This window comes from Octopus sinensis, linkage group LG12, assembly GCF_006345805.1.
Source record: "Octopus sinensis linkage group LG12, ASM634580v1, whole genome shotgun sequence".
Lineage (NCBI taxonomy): Eukaryota > Metazoa > Mollusca > Cephalopoda > Octopoda > Octopodidae > Octopus > Octopus sinensis.
Window position 1 is genome coordinate 49,002,949 of NC_043008.1, and position 22,094 is coordinate 49,025,042.

The window sequence follows — 22,094 nt, forward strand, 5'->3', positions numbered from 1 at the left end:
GAAAGAAATGAATGTATGTATGTATTTTTGTATACGCTTAACTCTTTTTGCATATGTAGATATTTAATGTATACACTCACACAGACACACAAACGTGAGTATATGTATGTATACACATATATATATGTATATATATAAATATCATCGTCATATATATTATCGAGGTGAATACAAAATAGAAATTGAAATGTAATTTTAAATAAAAATTATTATTTGTTACTATTACAGTTTCATTAATAATAGTAATTATCATTATAATAATTTTTCTTTATCACTATTGTTATGTTTTATTACTGTTGCTCTTGTTTTTTTTTTCCGTCTTTAAATTTTTTTGCATGTTTATATTTTTCACTTGATGTGAAACATGCTTCTAAAACCATTGATTTGCTTTTTCAGTTTTGTAAAATATTTTCTCCAAAAATATAATTTTCTTTTTGTTTCTTCATTTCATTTTCGATATTGAAAAACAAATTTTTTTTTAATTTAAAACAAAGAATTCTCAAAGAATCAAAATGTTTTCCTTGATGACCACGGCTACCACAATGGCCATGTTGACTGCAAGAACGCCCATACGTATCCAGAATACATTTTCGGTTATGTGTTGTCTTTTTGCCCATAGAATGTAAAATATCGTGCGTATTCTTGTGATTTCAAAGTAGTTGCACTAACTGCACTTCTTGGGTAAAGAATATCGGCACGAGGCGACCACGTCCGGTTGTAAGGATCATAGCATTCAACGGTAGATATTACAGTTTGACCTAAACGGAAAAAAAAAAGAAAGAAAAGCTACATCAGATTCCATTGAGATATTATCTGGAAGGTTCTATGACTGGCAAAAAAATATTTTTTTTTATTCAATATACAAACCTTGTTTCGTCAAAGCACCCACTACACTCTCGGAGTGGTTGGCATTAGGAAGGGCATCCAGCTGTAGAAACTCTGCCAGATCAAGATTGGAGCCTGGTGCAGCCATCTGGTTCGCCAGCCCTCAGTCAAAATCGTCCAGCCAATGCTAGCATGGAAAGCGGACGTTAAATGATGATGATGATGAAATTAGTATAGTATACAGTGTAAGCATGTAAGCATGGTCCCTATCTTACTAAACCCTGCGGAATTTCAGATGAAATTTTTTATCTTCAAAAGACATTATCATCATCATTTAATGTCCTTTTTCCATGCTAGCATGGGTTGGACGGTTCGACTGGGGTCTGGGATGCCATGGAGGCTGCACCAGGTTCCAGTCTGATCTGGCAATGTTTCTACAGCTGGATACCCTTCCTAATACTAACCACTCCGTGAGTGTAGTGGGTGTTTTTTACATGCCACTGGCACAGGGGCCAGAGCAGGTTGGCAAATGACCTCAATTGGTTGGTGCTTTTATGTGTCACTGACACGGATGCCAGTCAAGCAGCGCTGACATCTGCCACGTTCAGACGGTGCTTTTTACACATCACCGGCGTAGGTGTCTTGACTACAGTTTCCATTTGATTTTGATTTTGATGTTGGTGTTGACGTACTCGACTCAATAGGTCTCCTCAAGAACAGCGGGTCACTCTATGATCCAAAGTTAGCACAGCAGGCCGTCCTGCGAGCCATGAACCCACTTCATTTGTTGGGTCTTCACATCTTGGCTGTAAATTTTAATTTGAAAAATTTGGTTTTTATGCTAGTTTTATATCCTTCTATTCGTTGGATATACAGATTTCAGGAAGTAGGGAGAGAGACACAACTGTCTTCACACGACGTACTTCAAATTTCTCCACTAAACACGACACTCCAACAAATACAAACTCTCAACGATGTCAATGACTTCCTACGACTTCCACAAACTCTCAACAACTCTTGCAACTACTCATTATAAGAGTTGGGCTAGTCCATTCTTCCAATCCCACAGGGGTGTCAATGACAACAGCCAGATAATGCAGCATGGGAAGTTTTGTGCAGTTTTTCAACTTGCAAGAACTAAAACACCCAAATTTCCTTCAACTTACACCATGCCATTTAGAAAATGAAATGATTCATCTTTGAACGATGTAGTCCTCAATAGCTGCTGTCAATGTCTCTCTTCCATTACTCCCTCCCCTACCATCATCTTGTCCCTCTCTGTTTCTTATCTTTTCTTTCTCTTCTCTCACCATCTCACTTTGGTTCTCCTTTGGTTCTCTTGTCTCTCTCCCAACTTCACATTGAACAACCAAAGACAATTCAGATTAGGGAAGATTCTTGAACCTTACAAGAGACAAAGCAACCTCATTAGTGCCGATGCTTAGATGATAAAATAGTGCTGCCTGACTTGCCAGTGCCGACTGATTGGCTCCCCATGCCAGTGGCACATAAAAAGCACCATCTGAATGTGGTCGATGTTTGGGTACTACTTGAGAACAGTGGTCCCAGTGCGCGTACTCGCGCATCTGCGCTAGCTAGTCGTGACTAGTCAATCCTTACTTTGTGTTTTTGTGTGTTATTTACATTGTTTAACAAAAATTATTTACTTTGTGTAAAAAAAATTATTTCTTTTGTGTTTTATTTACTTTGCTAGGTAGTCGTTGTAGGATCGACTAGTAACGACTAGCTAGCACAGATACGCGAGTGCGCGCACCGGGACCACTGTTCTCAAGTAGTACCCAATGTTTGTATGCGTAAAAGCTTCTGTGCTCCATTTGTGGTGGGAACAAAACCCTATTTTGGGTTTCCATTGGGCCTTGGAGAATCGGTAGGTGTTGGGATTCTTTTAACTTGTTTCAGTCATTAGACTGCGGCCATGCTGGGGCACCACTTTGAAGAATTTGCTTTAGTTGAATGAATCAGCCTCGGTTTAAAGCCTGGTACTTATTCTATTAGTCTCTTTTGCCAAACCACTAAGTTACAGGGATGTAAACACACCAGCACCAATTGCCAAGCGGTAGGGAGAGTGGGGGACAAATACAGACACAAAGACACACACACGTAGCTATATATATATATATATATATATATGTATATGTGTGTGTGTGTGTATATATATATATGTATGTATGTATGTATGTATGTATATACAACAGGCTTCTATCAGTTTCCATGTACCAAATCACATCACAAGGCTCTGGACAGTCCAAGGCTATAGTAAAAGACACATGCCCCGGGTGTCACACTATAGGACTGAACCCAGTTTCATGCGGTCGGGAAGCAAGCTTCTTACCACACAGCCATTAATATATTCTTGTTATTCTTTTGCTTGTGTGTGTGTGTGTGTGTGTGTGTGTGTGTTGTGTGTGTGTTTTTTTTGTGTGTGTGTGTGTGCGTGTGTGCGTGCGCGCGCGCGTGTGTGTGTGTGTGTGTGTGTGTGTGTGTGTGTGTGTGATTATCCCAAGATTCGTCGACAAAAGAATCCAAGAATTAGCTCAAACTCCAGTATAAACAGCTCCACGCAACTGTTTACCGTAGTGTCCGCTAGGAAGCCTCCATGAGGTCTCTCAGGCTGTTCAATGCACTTCATAGCATTTAAAAAATAATGAGGATACATTTAATAACTAAGTCCTGAAAAAAAAAACCTACGGGGTGGTCAAGTTTGGAATGCTTTTGATTATAGGCCTGCTTAATCGTGACGATTTCAGGCTGCTCAGCAACATCCCTAGCAACGAGTTATTCAATTTGATTAAAACAGGGTTTGGTCGCCATTTTTGATTATAATTAGAGTAGAGTGGCCTCCCTTGAACGAATTCTTGCCCCTGTTATAAAAGGTGACTCAAGGACCGATAGTTTCGTTCCTTGACACTTATCACCAAACCTGTTTTCCGTCCCTTAATTAATCACCAAACCTGTTCGTTCTTAACACGATATTGATTTCTCGGATCAATACAATAATTTCACTATTACCATTATTATTATTATTATTATATTATCATTATTATATTATCATTTTATTATTATTATATTATTATTATTATTATTATTATTATTATTTATTATTATTATTATTATTATTATCATTATTATCATTATTATTATCATTATTATCATCATTATTATTATTATTATTATTATTATTATATTATTATTATTATCATTATTATTATTATTATTATTATTATTATATTATTATTATTATTATTATTATTATTATTATTATTATTATATTATTATTATTATTATCATATTAGCGTACTTTGAATTATAACAGTGAGCCATGAATTTAGATATTTTTTGATGACAAAGCAAAACTAGGTTTAATTTTGTTTATAAAAATTAAAAGTTATCTGCTAATTCTTCGTTAATTACTAATTATTTCTAATTTATTTCAATGAAAAACCCAGACGGAAAATTCGAAGGAGAAATGTAGACAGACGAATTTAAACCCGCAAAACCTGTAGTCTTCTTGTAATCTGATTATTTCTGATGATTCCTCTTTGGCTTTTGATCATGAGCCTGTAGAGACCTCGTGTAACTCTGTTACAAGCCTAATCGATCGATACATAATCTGGGGCTAATAAGCAACAAATATATTGATTTCTTTTGGTTGGGAAGATATATTATTCATTGCAAGGATGCAAACTAATGTCATTAGCGACAAGATTTTTATTATTCTTCCGTTACAATTCTATTCACATCTGTGATACATTACAGAAATATGAATTAATTCAGTACTTGGTGTTTTATTTTATCGACTTCAGAAGGATGAGAGGTGAAGTGAACATTAATAATTTCGCTTTCCATCCTTCTGGGGCTGTTATTAAACATCGGTTTCAAATTTCGACATAAGTCCAATAAATTCAAGGAGGAGGAAAGTCGATTACATCGACCCCGAAAGGATGAAAGGCAAAGTTGACCTCGGCAGAATTTGAACTCAGGACGAAAGACAGATCTATTTCTTTACTACCCACAAGGGGCTAAATACAGAGGGGACAAACAAGGACAGACAAACGGATTAAGTAACTGGTACTTAATTTATCGACCCCGAAAGGATGAAAGGCAAAGTTGACCTCGGCGGAATTTGAACTCAGGACGTAAAGACAGACGAAATACTGCCAAGCACTTTGCCTGTGGTGCAAACGATTCTGCCAGCGCATTGTCCTAAAGATGTTATTAAATATTGCAAGGTATTTCGTACGAAACTCTAACCAGTTGTAGTCAAACTGCATCCCGCAGGACTTTCTGAATGGCGCCCCAAACGAAAAATTACTTTGAATTCATTTTAGTAGTGCGACCCGTCTGCGGCTCTATTTTCGAAAAAGGCTGTCCCTGCCTGCTCTAACGAATCTGGTCATTTAACTGACCTCAAAGCAATATGGAACGAATAAAAAAAGCCTTTCGGCTTGATCATGTTCTTTTTTCCGCTGGCTTCAACCATTTTGATACCGACCCACCCGAAACACAAATTGTATGCTTCCAAATCATCTAAATAGAAACCCTCCTTCAAAATTCCACATTAATTTATGTTGCACACGCTAGTTTAATAACGATAAAGTTATTTTAATTGAGTTTTTTTTATCTTCAATATTAATTGAGACAAATACAGTATGTTTCAAAAGAAATAAGGTGACAAAATGGTTTAATGTGAGAAGAGTTAGAAGGCTTTAAGAAAATAAATAAAATATAATGGAGATATAATAATAATAATAATAATAATAATAATAATAATAATAATATAATAATATAATAATAATAATAATAATAATAATAATAATAATAATAATGATAATAATAATAATAATAATGATAATAATAATAATCGACTGATAAGCACTTTGTGTGTATTCAGTAGCAGTTTCTATGCTCTTTATTCACAGCCAAAGACTAACTGCTGTACCCGATCTCTATACGATCGCTTACATTCAAGAAATAGCAGTTAAATTTTCCACAGGCACATAGTGGGGAGATAGTCGATGGCAGAAATGAGAGGGGGTTCTGTGGAACGGGGGATAAGGCGGCAAGCTGGCAGAAACGTTAGCACGTCGGACGAAATACTTAGCGGTATTTCGTCTGTCTTTACGCTTTGAATTCAAATTACGCCGAGGTCGATTTTGCCTTTCATCCTTTCAGGATCGATAAACTAAGTACCAGTTTCGTATTGGGTGGGGTTGAGCTAATCTACTGCTCCCTCTCCCAAAATTTCGGGCCTTATACCTAGAGTAGAATAAATATCAAGGAATTTCACCAGTTCTCTTTTTGGGTTCTCTATAAAACTATGAGCTGTTACTAACACCACTTGAAGTCAATTTATCTTTCTGGTTTTTTTTAAGCCCTAACTGCATTTTTAACGAAAATTTACGTAAGGGGTTGACAGTTTATGCAAATATTTACACAGAAGTACACAATGGATAGGGTAACAGAAGAAAATAGAGAGAATAAACGATTGAGAAAAATTAATTTTTGTTCGAAGAAGATAATTTGGAGTTTTTATGTGCATGCAACTGTTGAGAAAAGCTTAGGTTCGAACTCACCATCATAGCCACCAATAACGTAAATAAAACCTTCCAATACGGTAGCAGCAAAGTTCGATCTTCGACCAAGCATAGGCTTCACACGGGACCACTTCTTTTCATGGATATTGTATCTCTCCACTGGCATTGGTCGATAAATATGAATTATTAATAATAACAACAACAACAACAATAATAGCAGCCCAAATTCAATGCCTACCTACAAGAAAATACAAGGCCAACATATTAAAGAACGGCAGTAGCCCAACATGTCGTGTATACAAACAACAAAATGAAACCATTGATTATGTTGACTCCAAGTGCAGTCTTCTAGCGCCTACAGAGTATCTCAACAGGCATGATAGAGCTGCACAATATATTCACTGGGTAATTTGCAAAAGCCTGGACTTGCCCCATGATAAAAACTGGTAGGAACACAAACCACCTCCAGTGCTTGAAAATGATCACATCTCATTCCTCTGGAACTTCACCATTCAAACTGACAGAAAGATAGATGCAAATAGGCCAGACATTATATTGAAAGACTTCAGACAAAGAACATGCCTCCACATTGATATGACTGTCCCAATCGATATAAACGTATCTGTCAAGACATACCAAAAACTGAGCAAATATAAAGATCTTGAAATAGAAATCAGCAAAATGTGGAACCTGAAGACTAAAACAATACCTGTTGCCATAGGTGCCCTGGGAATGATAGCAAAAGGGGCTGATTGCTACCTAGCTCAGATACCAGGAAACTCCAAGATGGCAGAAATTCAAAAAATAGTGCTCATGGAAACTGCCCATATCCTACGTAAAATACTGTCTATGTAATCTCAAATTTTTAAAACAAACATAATTTTCTTGTTTTCTTAAACATTCTCTAGAACAACATTATGTACAAAACCAAATATATGACACCCTAGGCATAACACCAACATGAACTTCTAACTTGTTTGTCTCTTGAGGTCTCTGGGTGAGACTTAGAGTCAAGTTGTACAAATACAAAGCAAAAGTCAAACATATAACAACTACAACAACAACAACAACAACAACAACAACTACTACTACTACTACTACTACTACTACTACTACTATTTTCAATAGATTCATGGAAGTTTTCTCTCCGCAACCAAGTATCTCTCTGTCTTCCAAAAGTGTGTAGATCATTGTCTTTTGTGAATCTGATATTATTATTAAGGTGACTAAATGGTAAAGTCGTTAGCGCGTCGAACAAAATACCTAGCGGCATTTCTTCTGGTTCTTTACGTTATGAGTTCAAATTCCACCGAAGTCAAGTTTCCTTTTCATCTTTTCGGGGCCGATGAAATTAGTACCAGTTGAATCCTGGAGACGATTTAATCTACTAGACTCCCGCCACCCACCAAATTGTTGACCTTCTGTCAAAATTTAAAATCATTATTAAGTTGACGAGCTTGTAGAACTGTCAGAGCGTTGAACCCAATGCTTGGCGGCATTTCTTCCAATTCATTACGTTCTAGGTTCAAATTCCTCCGAGGTCCACTCTGCCTTTTATCTTCTCGGGGTCGATAAAATAAGCACCTGTTGGACACTGGCTTCAACGTAATCGACTAACAGAAATTGATAGGTAGACAGGTAGACAGACAGACAAATAGATAGATAGATAGATAGATAGATAGATAGATAGATAGATAGATAGATAGATAGATAGATAGATAGATAGATAGATAGATAGATAGATAGATAGATAGATAGATAGATAGATAGATAGATAGATAGATAAATAGATAGATAGATAGATGCATATATGTCCCTTACCTGACCTCAGTCGGTGTTGTCCATTGAATCCTCCAAGAATGTAAAGGTTTGCGTTTAGAATCACAGCACTGAGACCCGTGCGATGAGTGGACATGTTCTCCAGAAGTGTCCACTGGTCCGTTTTGGCGCAGTAGACTTCCACAGTATTTAGACTGGTCAGTCCGTCAAAACCGCCGCAAACATAAAGCTTTCCTGGCAAAAATAAAGAGAAACACATGCGAGCACATAGGTGCAAAAAACAGATGCGGAGGAAATGGCAGGCAACAAGCAAAGATGGAGTGAAATAGGGATTCATTGACGCTGACACAACTTCACAAACTGTTACTCGGAGTTTCAAATAACCAATCATCAGACAGTCTGAAACTCTGATCACACACACACACACACACACACACACACACACACACACACACACACACACGAACGCACACACACACACACACACACAACACACACACACACACACACAAACACACAACGGACAGGAGAAAGAGAACTCAATACATGGACACACGATTATAAGAATCATGCACGAAACTCGGGCCTTGAGTAACTTTTGTATCTTTCTGCCATTTTACAATATTAAAGTGTATATATATATGTATATAGATATACATATATATATATATATATATATATATTATATATATATATTATATATATATATATATATATATTATATATATATATATTATATATATATATATATATATACAAGAGGGATGACCAGTAAGTGGACATCCAAAATGCTAGATGTAGACTCCAATGGTCTGACCACTAAGATTGTTCTCAAGAAAATTCAGCAAGCGCCAGAACTGGTACTTAATTTATCGACCCCGAAAAGATGAAAGGCAAAGTCGACCTCGGCGGAATTTGAACTCTGAACGTAACAGCAGACGAAATACCACTAAGCATTTCGTCCGGCGTGCTAACATTTCTGCCAGCTTGCCGGCTTAAATATGGAATGATATTGAAGATAGAATTTGGCAATAATATTATACCGCTACAGTGTGCTGGTAAAGCTTTGCTAAATCTCAATGCATTGTATCACGTCCTTGTTTTATTATGGAAAGTGCATCTGTAAATTCTAAACAATTCTTCAGAAATATGTGTGCGTGTGTGTGCGCACGTGTCGTATGTATGTGGTTATATATATATATATTTGTATATATGAGGTCTGATCAATAAGTATCCGGACTGTTGCCATAGTAACGAAGCTAAAGCACACAGAGTAAAGTCGCATAACAAAGATTGACCTTGAACTCTGCTGTGCATGCACACGAAGTTTTGACGTTCTAGATCTCTTCCGCTGCTTACAGCAGTGCTTGGAAGGAAGGTGTGTAGCGTATGATCGTCGCCTTGATCAATGACAGAGAAAGTTTTCATGGCGATACCTGCTCAGAGGCCCACGCAAAGTCGCAGGAAGTGTATGGAGAGGAGTGTATGAGCTGCACACATGTGTACGAGTGGTTCAGACGTTTCCAACATGGCCGAAAAATGTCAATATTGACAGACTTTCTGGGAGACCCACAACCAGAAGAACTGAGAAAACACTGCAGATGTTCGTGCAGCTGCGAGGGGAAATCGTCGAATCACCATCCGTGAGTTATCAAAGGATGTGCAGATTGGTTTCGGTTCAGTTCAGTCCATTATCACCGAAGATTTAGGTATGAGACACGTGTCTTCTTGATTGTGTCGAGAACGATAAAAAGGTTTTGAAAACTTTGCATAGGCTCTGAGCAGGTATCGTCAAGCTTTTGGAAAAATGTGATGCAGATTCTCTCCTCAACTTTCTCTTTCATGGTCTATGCGACGATCACACTCTACACACCTTCCTGCCAAGCACTGCTGTAAACAGCGGAAGTGAGCTAGAACGTTAAAACTTAGAGCGCATGCCCAGCAGAGTACAGAGAGAGAGAGAGAGAGAGGCTTCTTTTAGTTTCTACCTACTAAGTCTACTCACAAAGCTTTGGTCGGCCCTTGACTATAATAGAAGACACTTGCCCAATTTGCCACGCAGCGGGACTGAACCAGGAACCATGTGGTTGGGAAGCAAGCTTCGTTTATTTACCAGACAATTTTGTCTCACCACACCATTAGGCGACGAGCTGGCAGAATCGTCAGCACGCCGGGTGAAATGCTTAGCGGTATTTCGTTTGCCACTACGTTCTGAGTTCAAATTCCACCCGAGATCCACTTTGTCTTTCATCCTTTCGGGGGTGATAAATTAAGTATCAGTTGAGTACTGGAGTCGATCTAATCGACTGGCGCCCTCCCCCAAAATTTCGGGCCTTGTTCCTAGAAAGGAGTATTGTTTTACCATTATAACGTAAATAGAGTTAAAGATGTATCTATAATAAGTTATGTCCGCTATTTCGTTCCATACTTTCCCCGGTTAAAGCGTTACAAACGTAGATTGTTGTAGACTATAATTATATGCACATAGTTTCCAGCGTTAATTACTCTGACGCTCCAGATTGCTATTCGCAATAATACGGGCTATGAACAACATTATTTGTAGTGGCTTATCACTAAATATGTTCATCTTACCTTTAAGAGGTGCTATCCCAGCATCACTCCTTGTATACCGCATAGGAGCGACCAAAACCCATTGATTGCTTGATCTGTGGTAACACTCCACCGCTCGATGCCGCTGCAGTCCATCATGACCACCGCAAGCATAAATTCGTCCATTTAACGCAGTACTTGCAACGTAGCAGCGGCTAAAGTGCATTGGCGATAATTCTTGCCACTGACGCGTTGCAATATCAAATCGGTGCACACCGTTGTAATACTTATTATTGTCATTGTATCCTCCAAGAATATATATTTGTTCATGCAAAACCACGGTGCCATGATAAGCTCGAAGACAATGAGCCGGATTTATAAGAATAAACCATTGATTCGTACGAGCATCATACGTTTCCATATTCGACATAATTCCATCCAGACCGTAGCCGCCTGTTATAAAGATTACTTCACTAGGAATCCGCGGCCGGAAAATAGTAGGCATTTCATGCAAATATAATGAAATATCTTTATAAAGTTGGCTAAGGTAAATACTTGCTTTATATTCAGTAACCGAGTTTTTCTTTAGTTTATCTAAAATATCTGGGTGTAGGAGACCTATGCGTAAATTTTGAAAAAGTCGTTTTGAAAAACTGGCACGGATCTTCGGTTCGAACATGATCCATCTTTGACATGCTAAGAACGCAGATTCTTCTTCCTTGACATTTAAACAGTCATCCCGGACTATTTCTTCCAATTCGTTACACGTCAAACTTAAAAACTCGCTGCTAAGTTTTGAAACTACCGTAAAATGTTCTAAGATAAAACTCCAGCTTTTTCGTATCAGGATAGTGCAAGCGTAAAATTTTGAAAATTGATATATTCCAATACAGTTGTACACAGTTAGCCGAGATGCTAGAAATTCTTCACACATTTTTTGAACACTACTTATAGCTAATCGATTTGCGACACAGAGTAGAACTTGGACGTTTTCTTCCGTAATTTCAATCTCATTCGTGTAAGCGTATTTCACGATGTTAGTCATGATATCTTTGGAAATACCGGGTATAACTACTTTCCCACTTATCGATTCTTTCATACCACATGTAAAAATAGCTCTGAAATATGGGCTACAAGCAGCCAAAATGACTTTATGAATTTGAAACCGCGTTTGTTCTTCAACTAGAATGATTTCTCCATCACAGAGGTTTTTGGATGCCATTAACTGAAAAATTTCACATCGGAATTTGTCTTGACCTTTATCAGGCTTTACGTATTTTATTGAACTTGTCATGTTGAATGGCGATTATTACAAGTTAAAACAAACTCTCCCTTCAATAGTCGATTATCATATGGCTAGTAGGTAAAAAAACTAAAACTAAGGTCCCGTTAGAGTGACGTCATTTCAAGACTGTTTTCGCTTGATGCCGTCTACGAGCTATGGTCTTGTACTACCGAGTAAGACGTTTTCCTAAATTTATTATTCTTTAAGGTCGCCATTTCTAAACGCTTTCAAAATACCGAGTTATTTTATGAAGTCGATTTATGTCGCTTCAACAAACTTCTGAAAAATTTAAACAATAAATCGTCTAATTAAAAAAATATTTATATTTATATGTAACGAAATGCTTATCATTTACAACTTTATTTCAAAAGTAATTTTTCTGGAACAACGTCTTGTTTTTACGCTTTGCTGTATTTCGATAACAAAAGATCAAAATAATATTCAAAAATATTCATTTATTATTAGTAGATTTCTCAGCTTAATCTTTCGCCCACTTTAATATCAGCACCAAGTCTTTTGGTTCCTTTACCAGAATCCATTCCGCTTCTGTTGTAAAAATTTAAGCCAGATCTTCCGGTTTGAGAATAACGTTTGCTCATTAATTACGGAAGCCCTGAAGCGCCATGAACTTCGGTCTCCATCTCCTGACTAAATTATATGAAGAAGAAAAAAGAGATTAAAACAGACCAAGACAGAATTTATAAAAACATGTTTTTTATCTTCCAAGTGTTTATAATTTTGCTTCTCACTGTTGTTGCTTAGCCACAGGCTTACATTGATCGAGCTGCTACCGTGGGATGTAAAAATGGACCGTTTAGAGGCACTCGTCTCTACTCTCTTTACTCTTTACTCTTTTACTTGTTTCAGTCATTTGACTGCGGCCATGCTGGAGCACCGCCTTTAGTCGAGCAAATCGACCCGGGACTTATTCTTTGTAAGCCCAGTACTTATTCTATCGGTCTCTTTTGCCGAACCGCTAAGTGACGGGACGTAAACACACCAGCATCGGTTGACAAGCAATGCTAGAGGGACAAACACAGACACACAAACATATACATACACATACATATATATATACATATATACGACAGGCTTCTTTCAGTTTCCGTCTACCAAATCCACTCACAAGGCTTTGGTCGGCCCAAGGCTATAGCAGAAGACATTTGCCCAAGATTCCACGCAGTGGGACTGAACCCAGAACCATATGGTTCCATAAATCAATGATACGACCACAACTCTGTTCGATTGATGTATTTTCTCACACTCCTCGGCGCCTTACCATCAGAGGTATAAAATAAAGATTTCTGATTGAGGCAAAGGCCTGGTATTTTATTTTAGCAACACTGAAAGGATAAACGGCAAAGTCGACCTCGACAGCATTTGATCTCAGATCCTGCAGAGCCAAAACAAATGCCGTAAAGCATTTTGGCGATGCCCAAACCATTCTGCCAATCCATCGGTCTATTTGTTGCATATATGATAATGGGCCATTTCTTTGCATCCGTAGATCACGAGGAAGAGCGACACTCCATCGAGTGGTTTCGTAAACTGATCCTTGATGCTTGCATAGCTTTACTTCCTGCCTACACTTAGTAGTTTTCAAGTGAGAATAACTCAATGCAATCAGACACCACACTTTAGTCTTTAGTCTTGGAGGCCTGATCAGAGTGACTCACTTGGCTAAGATGGCTGTGATAACCATCATGCTGCAGGTTTTAGATTAGAATGGTCTTCTCCTAGATAAGTGTTTCACAACCGGGGTTCATATGGCCCCTGAGATTTTTTTGGGGTCCAAACAACAAAGTAGTGAATTGGGGATCCACAATAGCATTTTAAGGGCCCCTGAAAAAATGTTGCTGTTGATGTATTAATTGGTTTTGTATTGCAAGAAACAGGTTTCTTTCTCTATCGTCTTAAATAGTTCAATCGACACAAAGAAGTATTTATAAAGCTGTTTTTTAAACATTGAATGGCTACAGGGGTCCACCAGAATAAAAAAGTAAGCAAAGGGGTCCACAGATAAAAAGAAAAGATGCTTAAGAACCCTTGTCCTAGACGAATTGCCTAACAGGTTTGGAGAGCGCCACCTACATGGGCGTTGCTGGAAGGGTGTCAAAGAGGGCAGCGGACTGTCTGAGGGAATCCATTCATTGAATTGCCGTCGAGGTTGTTTCCCCTAACCCTTTCCTTTCTCAAAGCAATCACAAGGAAGTGAGGGTTTCGTTCTTGGGGTTTCTTCCATAATATGCAAATTAACCCATGCAAATAACATGCAAATTAGCTGGGACCCTAAAAGGTGCTGCTACTCCACGTTAGAGTAGACCTGGGAACAACAGCGGCTAAGGGATGGTCCCACATCCCTCAGAACCCTGGAGCTCACGAATCAGAACCCCATTATAGGATGTAGTTTGAAATCATACCCAGGACATAGCCGTAGATATAAAATAATTACAAAAATAAGGTATTGTCAATAGTCGCTATCAGAGTTTTATGAATTAAATGTTTAAACAACATCAAACAATAATGATTTCAAAATTTTTGCCACACGGGTAGCTTGGGGATTGAGTCGATTACATCGACCCCAGTGCGTAACTGGTACTTATTTAATTGATCCTGAAAAGATGAAAGGCAAAGTCGACCTCGGCGGAATTTGAACTCAGAATGTAAAGTCGAACGAAATGTGGCTATGTATTGTTGCCCGGCGTGCTAACGATTCTGCCACCTCGCCTCAACAACAACAACAGCAGCAGCAACAACGACGACAATAATAATGGTTTCAAATTTTGGTACAAGGCCAGCAATTTCGGGCGGGGAGAAGCTCAGTCGATTACATCAACCCCGGTGTTCAACTGGTCCTTATTTTATCGATCCTGAAAGGATCAAAGGCAAAGTCAATCTAAGCGTCATTTGAACTCAGGACGTAAGGAGTCGGAAGAAATGCCTCTAAGTATTTTGGCCAACGTGCTAAAGATTCTGTCAGTTCAACGCCTTTTTTCTCTCAGATTTTGCCACAAGGCCAGCAATTTTGACGGGAGAGGTTAAATCGATTACACCGACCCCGAAAGAATGAAAAGCACAACTGACTCAGCTGGGTTTGAACTCACAAAGCAAAGAGGTATTTTCTCCAGAGCTCCAATGATTCTCCAAATCCCAATTCGAATAGCATTTGTCTCTTAATTTTAGTACAGTGGCATATTCTTTAAAAGTAATCCAATGGCCTTTCCTCAAATGTTCATGGCATGAGTCATGTAATCTACTTAGATTTTCCATGTGAAGCGGACTCAAAAATGGTTAGTAATGTAAAATGTATCACCGATAGAGAAAAACAAACAAACAAACAAACAAAAAAACAACTCCAAATGTTTAACATTATGAACTGATTGCAACCATTCGATAAAGGATGGTGATAGAGAAAAGCGTATCGATTAATGAAGGGAAATTGATTTTATATGATTTAATACAAACTACATGAGTAGAACGCCATAGGTTATAATAAAGTAACTAGTGTGGGATTGGCCTACACACATACATACATACACATGCATACATACATACATACACACATACATACATACATACATACATACATACATACATACATACATACATACATTCATACATACATACATTCATACATACATACATACATACATACATACATACACACACACATACATACACACACACATACATACATACATGCATACATACATGCATGCATACATACATACATACATACATACATACATACATGCATGCATATGCTATATGTGTAGTATATATATATTGATAAAAATGGTAAGACAACAAAAAAATGAAAGAAACCTCGATATTATGTATACATATTACATTTACAAATATATATATGCAGGGTGTCCCCAAAAAATGTATACACATAGTGGTTCGGCAAAAGAGAACGATAGAATAAGTACTAGGCTTACAAAGAATAACAAATTTACAATTATTTAAGGTGTGTATACATTTTTTTGGGACACCCTGTATATATATATATATATATATATATATATATATATATATATATATATAATATATATATATATTATATACATAAACATATTATATATATAGATTTGTATGTATGTATATATACAAGTATATACATATATATATACATACATAAATGTATGTATGTGTGTGTATATATATATACACATATATGTGTGTGTGCGTGTGTGTATGTTTAGATGTATAAATGTATATATAGACATGTATATACACTCATATACGCATGTGTGCTGTGCATATATATATTTGTGTATACGTATATACATCTGTGTATGTATGTGTATGTGTATATATATATATATATATATATATATATATATATATATATGTGTGAGTATATGTATATATATATATATATATATGTGTGTGTGTGTGTGTATACACACACACAAACACACACACACACACACATAGACGCCTATATTTTGTTGCCAAAAGGAAAGCATAGCCAAACCTCTTGAACTCCACTAAAAACAAAGACGATAATACAATTAAACCCTTTTTAAAATCTCCCCTTGAGCTGTGTTGTACTTACAAAACAGCATAAGAACAGCAACAGCAACAATAACAACATTAAATGCTATTAATTAATTGTACTAATTGCCATATTATCAGAAACGATGGAATTGTGATAGCATAGTTCATTCCTTTGTTAAAAGAGAAATGAAGCCAAGACACTGTTGTCTCCCTTCGTCTGCAACAGAGAAGCAATTATTTATAAGGGAGGCAACTCTCGATATCGTATTAGGTGTTTTACACAGAAATTTTTTCCACCTCGATCTGTCCCAAACAGTGGCGGCTCGTAGATAAAATTAGTCGGGGGTGCTGCTTCAGAAATTTTTTAGCCGTTGTTTTAATATTGAGTAAAAGGTAACAAACATATAAAAGGAATATTTATACATGAAGTCGATCGGTTCGCATTTTAGCCAGTTAGTGTGTTTAATTTCTTTACTGAACGCTGTCGCGAATTCCCCCTTCTTTTTCACCCCACTCCTAAATCATAAAATAAGGGGGCGGGGTCTGCCCTATTCTTCAAATCCTGGCAGCAACACTGAAGCTGGAAGTAGGATAATAATCTAATTCTACACTTTATTACATTCAAGAATATAAACATGTTTTTAAGCACAACACATGAGGAGTCAAAAAGAAACACTACCGTTCACCTGACACTGCGTGAATGACAGTGCTGTCGCTCCCTAGTGTGAAGCTTCCTATCTCGGACATGGGAGCATGCGCACAACAGCCAAAACTACGTGGCTGGAAGTGTGAAGCGCACAGTTCTATCCAAGGATCTTTATATTTTTTTCATTAACTAGGAGATGGCTACTGGCATTAAGCTTAAGGATTATATAATGGAAAAGTATAAAGTAAGAATTAAAGGGAAAAAAGGACTCATTATATTGAATGTTATCGATAATATCGAGTGGAAATAGGGGGAGCTGCAGTTCCGCACTGTCTATAAACGAGCCGCCACAGGTCCCAAAACATGAAGAATTAAAAATTAATCACAGAAAAATTGTAAACTGTTTGAATGGAGTCGCACAATTGAAGACTTACAACGTTTCTCCAGATTTTCTATGAAAAGAACGCAATTTCTCTCAGATTACTTTAATCAGAAACATCTTTTACATTTCTTTATTGGCTCAGAAATGACCTTACCATTGTGACATTAGAGAGAGAGGAGAGAGAGAGAGAGAGAGAGAGAGAGAGAGAGAGGGGGGGATGGAGGGGGGAGAGAGAGAGCTAAGATGCTAAACCTATGCGTGCTCCGCGGATGTTAACAAAGCTAAAGATCAGCGAAAAAGAGAATACCTACGCTGAACTATTGAGGATCCAGATTACATGTTCAGGTTTATACCAGTAATTATTGGGGTCATGGGATACGTAAAACACTGTCTAAATACCAATCCAGGGAAATTATGTTTCTCAAAAGACAGAAAGAAGAAAGCTGATTCGAAGACTACGGATCCAATCCATCACAGGAACAGTAAAAAATCGTACTTTCCAGAAGTTTATCATTTAAATATATATGAGCATGTTTAGACCCCCAACTATATGCATGGGAATATAGATATATAAAACAAAACATAGAAATCTCTCATACATTTACTCCAAATACTGCACACATAAATATATACATGCACGAATACCTTGTTGGTGTTGTTGAAATTCCAATGAAAGGACCTTGCATCTAGGTTAGAACCCAACTCTTTCTTTATTGGCAAGAAATCTTAGGGCGGCGAGCTGGCAGAATCGTTATCGCACTCTGTCCGAAATGCTTAGCGGTATTTCGTCTGCCGTTTTCAGGGTCAATTAAATAAGTACCAGTTACGCACTGGGGTCGTTGTAATCGACTTAATCCCTTTGACTGTCCTTGTTTGTCCTCTCTGTGTTTAACCCCTTTTGGGCAATAAAGGAATAAAGAAATCTTGAAATAATGCTGAATTGTATCACACACACACACACACGCACCCATGCACGCACACAAACACACACAATACACATATACACACGCGCATTTATGAATTAATTATCACAATGTCATGTAACTCGATTTGAGACAAATTCTCAGTTCCAAATTTAATAAGAAAAGAACCTGTATGCTCTCTTTAACATATATTGAGCACTCTCCTCTCATTCGCCCTCAATAAACCTATGCATGTATGTATGTATGTATGTATGTATGTATGTATGTATGTATGTATGTATGTATGTATGTATGTATGTATGTATGTATGCGTGTGTGTGTGTGTGTGTGTGTGTGTGTTGTGTGTGTGTGTGTGTGTGTGTGTGTGCTGTAGCGATATGGGACACAACATATAGCACAAACACGTATGTAAACTGGTCGGCCTCGTCACAACCCACGCAATGTCACTGGACACCACAGAGCAAAACGTAAGCTCAAAAGGGCGAACAACACCTGGCGTAGAACATTCAAAGTCGGACAGAAACGAAGACTCAGAGTTGCTAATGATCAATCAAAAAATGGTGTCAGATTGTCACAGCTATATTTTCCGGTTTGCGAGGAAAAGATTAAATGGAAAAGAAACAAAAAGAACATTTTCAGACCGATTGGCGACCTTTCATGTATTTGTATATTACGATTAACGCCCCGATGTCTGACGTCACACATTTACCAGCATTGATGGGAATAGCGGTCAGGGAAGGCTTGTGCACAGATGTTAGCGTCAGTAAGGTCATATCTTAAATAAACGTGTATATTTAAGCACATGGGAATTGTTGGCGACTTTTTTTTTTTTCGTCCGTCTTCCTTTTCTAGTGGACTGTTCTCTTGTCTCCTGTTTCTGAAGAAGAGCTTTGCTCGAAACGTTAAACCATCTGTCTTTCCTCCCCTGAGCGTCTGATAATGCTTTACATGTACCACATCCACGTGTTGTTGTTTTCTTGTGTTTGTTTCGTTTTTTTGAAGTGGGGGGGGATTTACTATATATATACGTACATACATATATATATATATATATATATATATATTATTATTATTATTATTATTATCTATATATATATATATATATATATTTTTTTTTTTTTGTACTTGTTTCAGTCATTTGACTGCGGCCATGCTGGAGCCCCGCCTTTAGAGTGGTGAAGAGTACATCAGGGATCACCACCATCCTGCCGGAGCCTCGTGGAGCTTTTAGGTGTTTTCGCTCAATAAACACACACAACGCCCGGTCTGGGAATCGAAACCACCGCGATCCTCCGACCGCAAGTCCGCTGCCCTAACCACTGGGCCATTGCGCCTCCATATATATATAGTATATATATATATAATATATATATATATATATATAAATATATTCATATATATGCATATATATATATATATATATATATATATATATATATATATATGTGTATATATATATATATAAAGTTAATCAAACATGAAAACACAACAACGCGAGGACGTGGAACAAATATAGTATTATTGGACGTTCAGGAAGGAAGGGAAGAAAGAGGATTTAACGTTTCGAGCGGAGCTCTTCGTCAGAAACATAGGAAAAGGAAAGATCCAGAGAAAGGAAGATCGAGGAAAAAAATCGCCAACGGTACACACGCGGTAGCCACACAGGGCTGCACACAGACGGGACAGATTACAAAATAGAGCTTTTCTTTTTGGGAAGAAAAGAAAACAAAAAGTGGAGTATGTTTTCGATCAAAAAGGATCATAAAAGGCGGGGAAAAGCGATCAATAGGGATCGTGTATCACAGAAATGTCATGATGTAAAGTGTAAAGGGGGGAAGCAGATAAGGTGGAAAGAAAAGCATACGGAAAAGACTACGGTAACATCGGTCAATACTGTCACATGTTAACATAATTTTTTGCAAGTAAGTAACCCTCTGTTTTAAATTTTTCCGGGTTCATAGGATTAAGCTCAAGGTGGCTCCGTCATTCCCACGTGCCATCCTTGCTACATTCACCCATCTTTTTTTGAAACATTCGCTACACAAAACTTGCCTCTCTACTCTCACTTTCCTTTTCAAGTGATACTTGAAGAAGTTGATAAGAGATTGACCAGAGAGGAAAGTGTTTGTCTCCAATCCTTTCAGACGCGTCCACCAGATACATTCTTTCGCCATAGCCACAAGTATGATGAAAATAGCTCTTCCTTCTCGTTTGAAGGAAGGAGGTCGTGACAATATTGACAATAGACTCGGCTGATAACCGACTCGTCCCACACGTGACAGCAGTCGTTCGACATAAGCCCACAGGTCGGAAATTGTTGAACACTGCACGAGTGCGTGCAGAACGGTTTCGTCGCTCTGACCGCATCTCGGGCAGGTCGGCCCCGTGTTTCTCGAGCCGTGTCTGTAAAGCTTATCCCGAACGGGTAGTGCTTCTCGGTAGCACTGCCAGGCCAGGGATCTCTGGAAGTTGTCCATGGGCCCTGGCCCGAAAGTCGTCCTGAACAGGCGGGTCAGGTATTCCTCGTCGACGTCCAGGTTCGCCCCGAGCTCGTCGTCGTACCTCCCCTCCATTAATCCCCTATAGAATGCTTTCGTGGTGATGCAGTCGTTCAAGTTCGACCCAGGACAGCAAATTTGCTGGAGAGCAACGCGACACTCGCGGTGCCATTCGCCCTTCCTCGGCCTCTTTTTGATCCACGACTGCAGTTCGGTCATGGAGACGAGCGTGCCTCAAAAACGGTCACTGCAATAAATAAATAAATAAATAATAAAATAAAACCTGTTGATGTTGTTGAAACTCCAGTGGTCTAGGTTCGAAACCGGCTCTTTCTTTATTGGCAAAGAATCTTGAAATAAAGCTGAATAGTCACACACACACACACAAATCTACACACGCACATTTTGAATTGATTATGGCAATGTCATGCACCTCGAGTTATGAGTCAAATTCTCAGCTTCAAATTTAGTAACAAAAAAAAGCAGGTATATCCTCTTTAACATATATTGAACACTCTCCTCTCATACGCCCTAAATAAACCTATGTACGTGTGTTTGTGTGCCTGTATGCATACGAGTGTATATATATCTTTCTCCTTTATATATATATGTGTGTGCGTGCGCGCGCGCGTGTGTGTGTGTTTGTGTGTCTGTTCCCCCAACATCGCTTGACAACCGATGCTGGTGTGTTTACGTCCCCCGTAATCTAACAGTTCAGCAAAAAGAGACCGATAGAATAAGTACCAGGCTTACAAAGTTCTGGGGGTCGATTTGCTCGACTAAAGGCGGTGCTCCAGCACGGCCACAGTCAAATGACTGAAACAAGTAAAAGAGTCAAAGAGTATATATACATATACATACATACATATATATATATATATATTATATATATATACACACACGTGTTTGTGTATTTCTATTTGTATGTGAGTGTGTGTATGTATATATATATACATATATATATATGTATATATATATATATATATGTATATATATATATATATGTATATATATATACAATATATATATATTATATATATATACTATATATATATATAATATAATATATATATATATATATATTATATATATATACTATATACCTATATACATATATATACCTATATACATATATATACATATATACA

At 37.7% G+C, this 22,094-nt stretch overlaps 1 protein-coding gene across 2 annotated transcripts; it reads right to left on the reverse strand.

The window, feature by feature from the left end:
• Positions 1 to 278: 278 nt before the first annotated feature.
• LOC115217905 (kelch-like protein 10) lies at positions 279 to 12,133 on the reverse strand. 2 transcript variants are annotated; one of them, XM_029787624.2, is made up of 4 exons: positions 10,752 to 12,133; positions 8,202 to 8,393; positions 6,420 to 6,539; positions 279 to 758 (listed from the first exon to the last, which is right to left on the reverse strand). In XM_029787624.2, exons 1-4 carry the CDS (start codon positions 12,001 to 12,003, stop codon positions 595 to 597), a joined length of 1,728 nt encoding a protein of 575 aa, XP_029643484.1. In that variant the 5' UTR covers positions 12,004 to 12,133; the 3' UTR covers positions 279 to 594. The 2 variants fall into 2 exon arrangements, with proteins under 2 accessions (XP_029643484.1, XP_036363804.1); XM_036507911.1 differs by lacking the exon at positions 6,420 to 6,539.
• Positions 12,134 to 22,094: the final 9,961 nt, after the last annotated feature.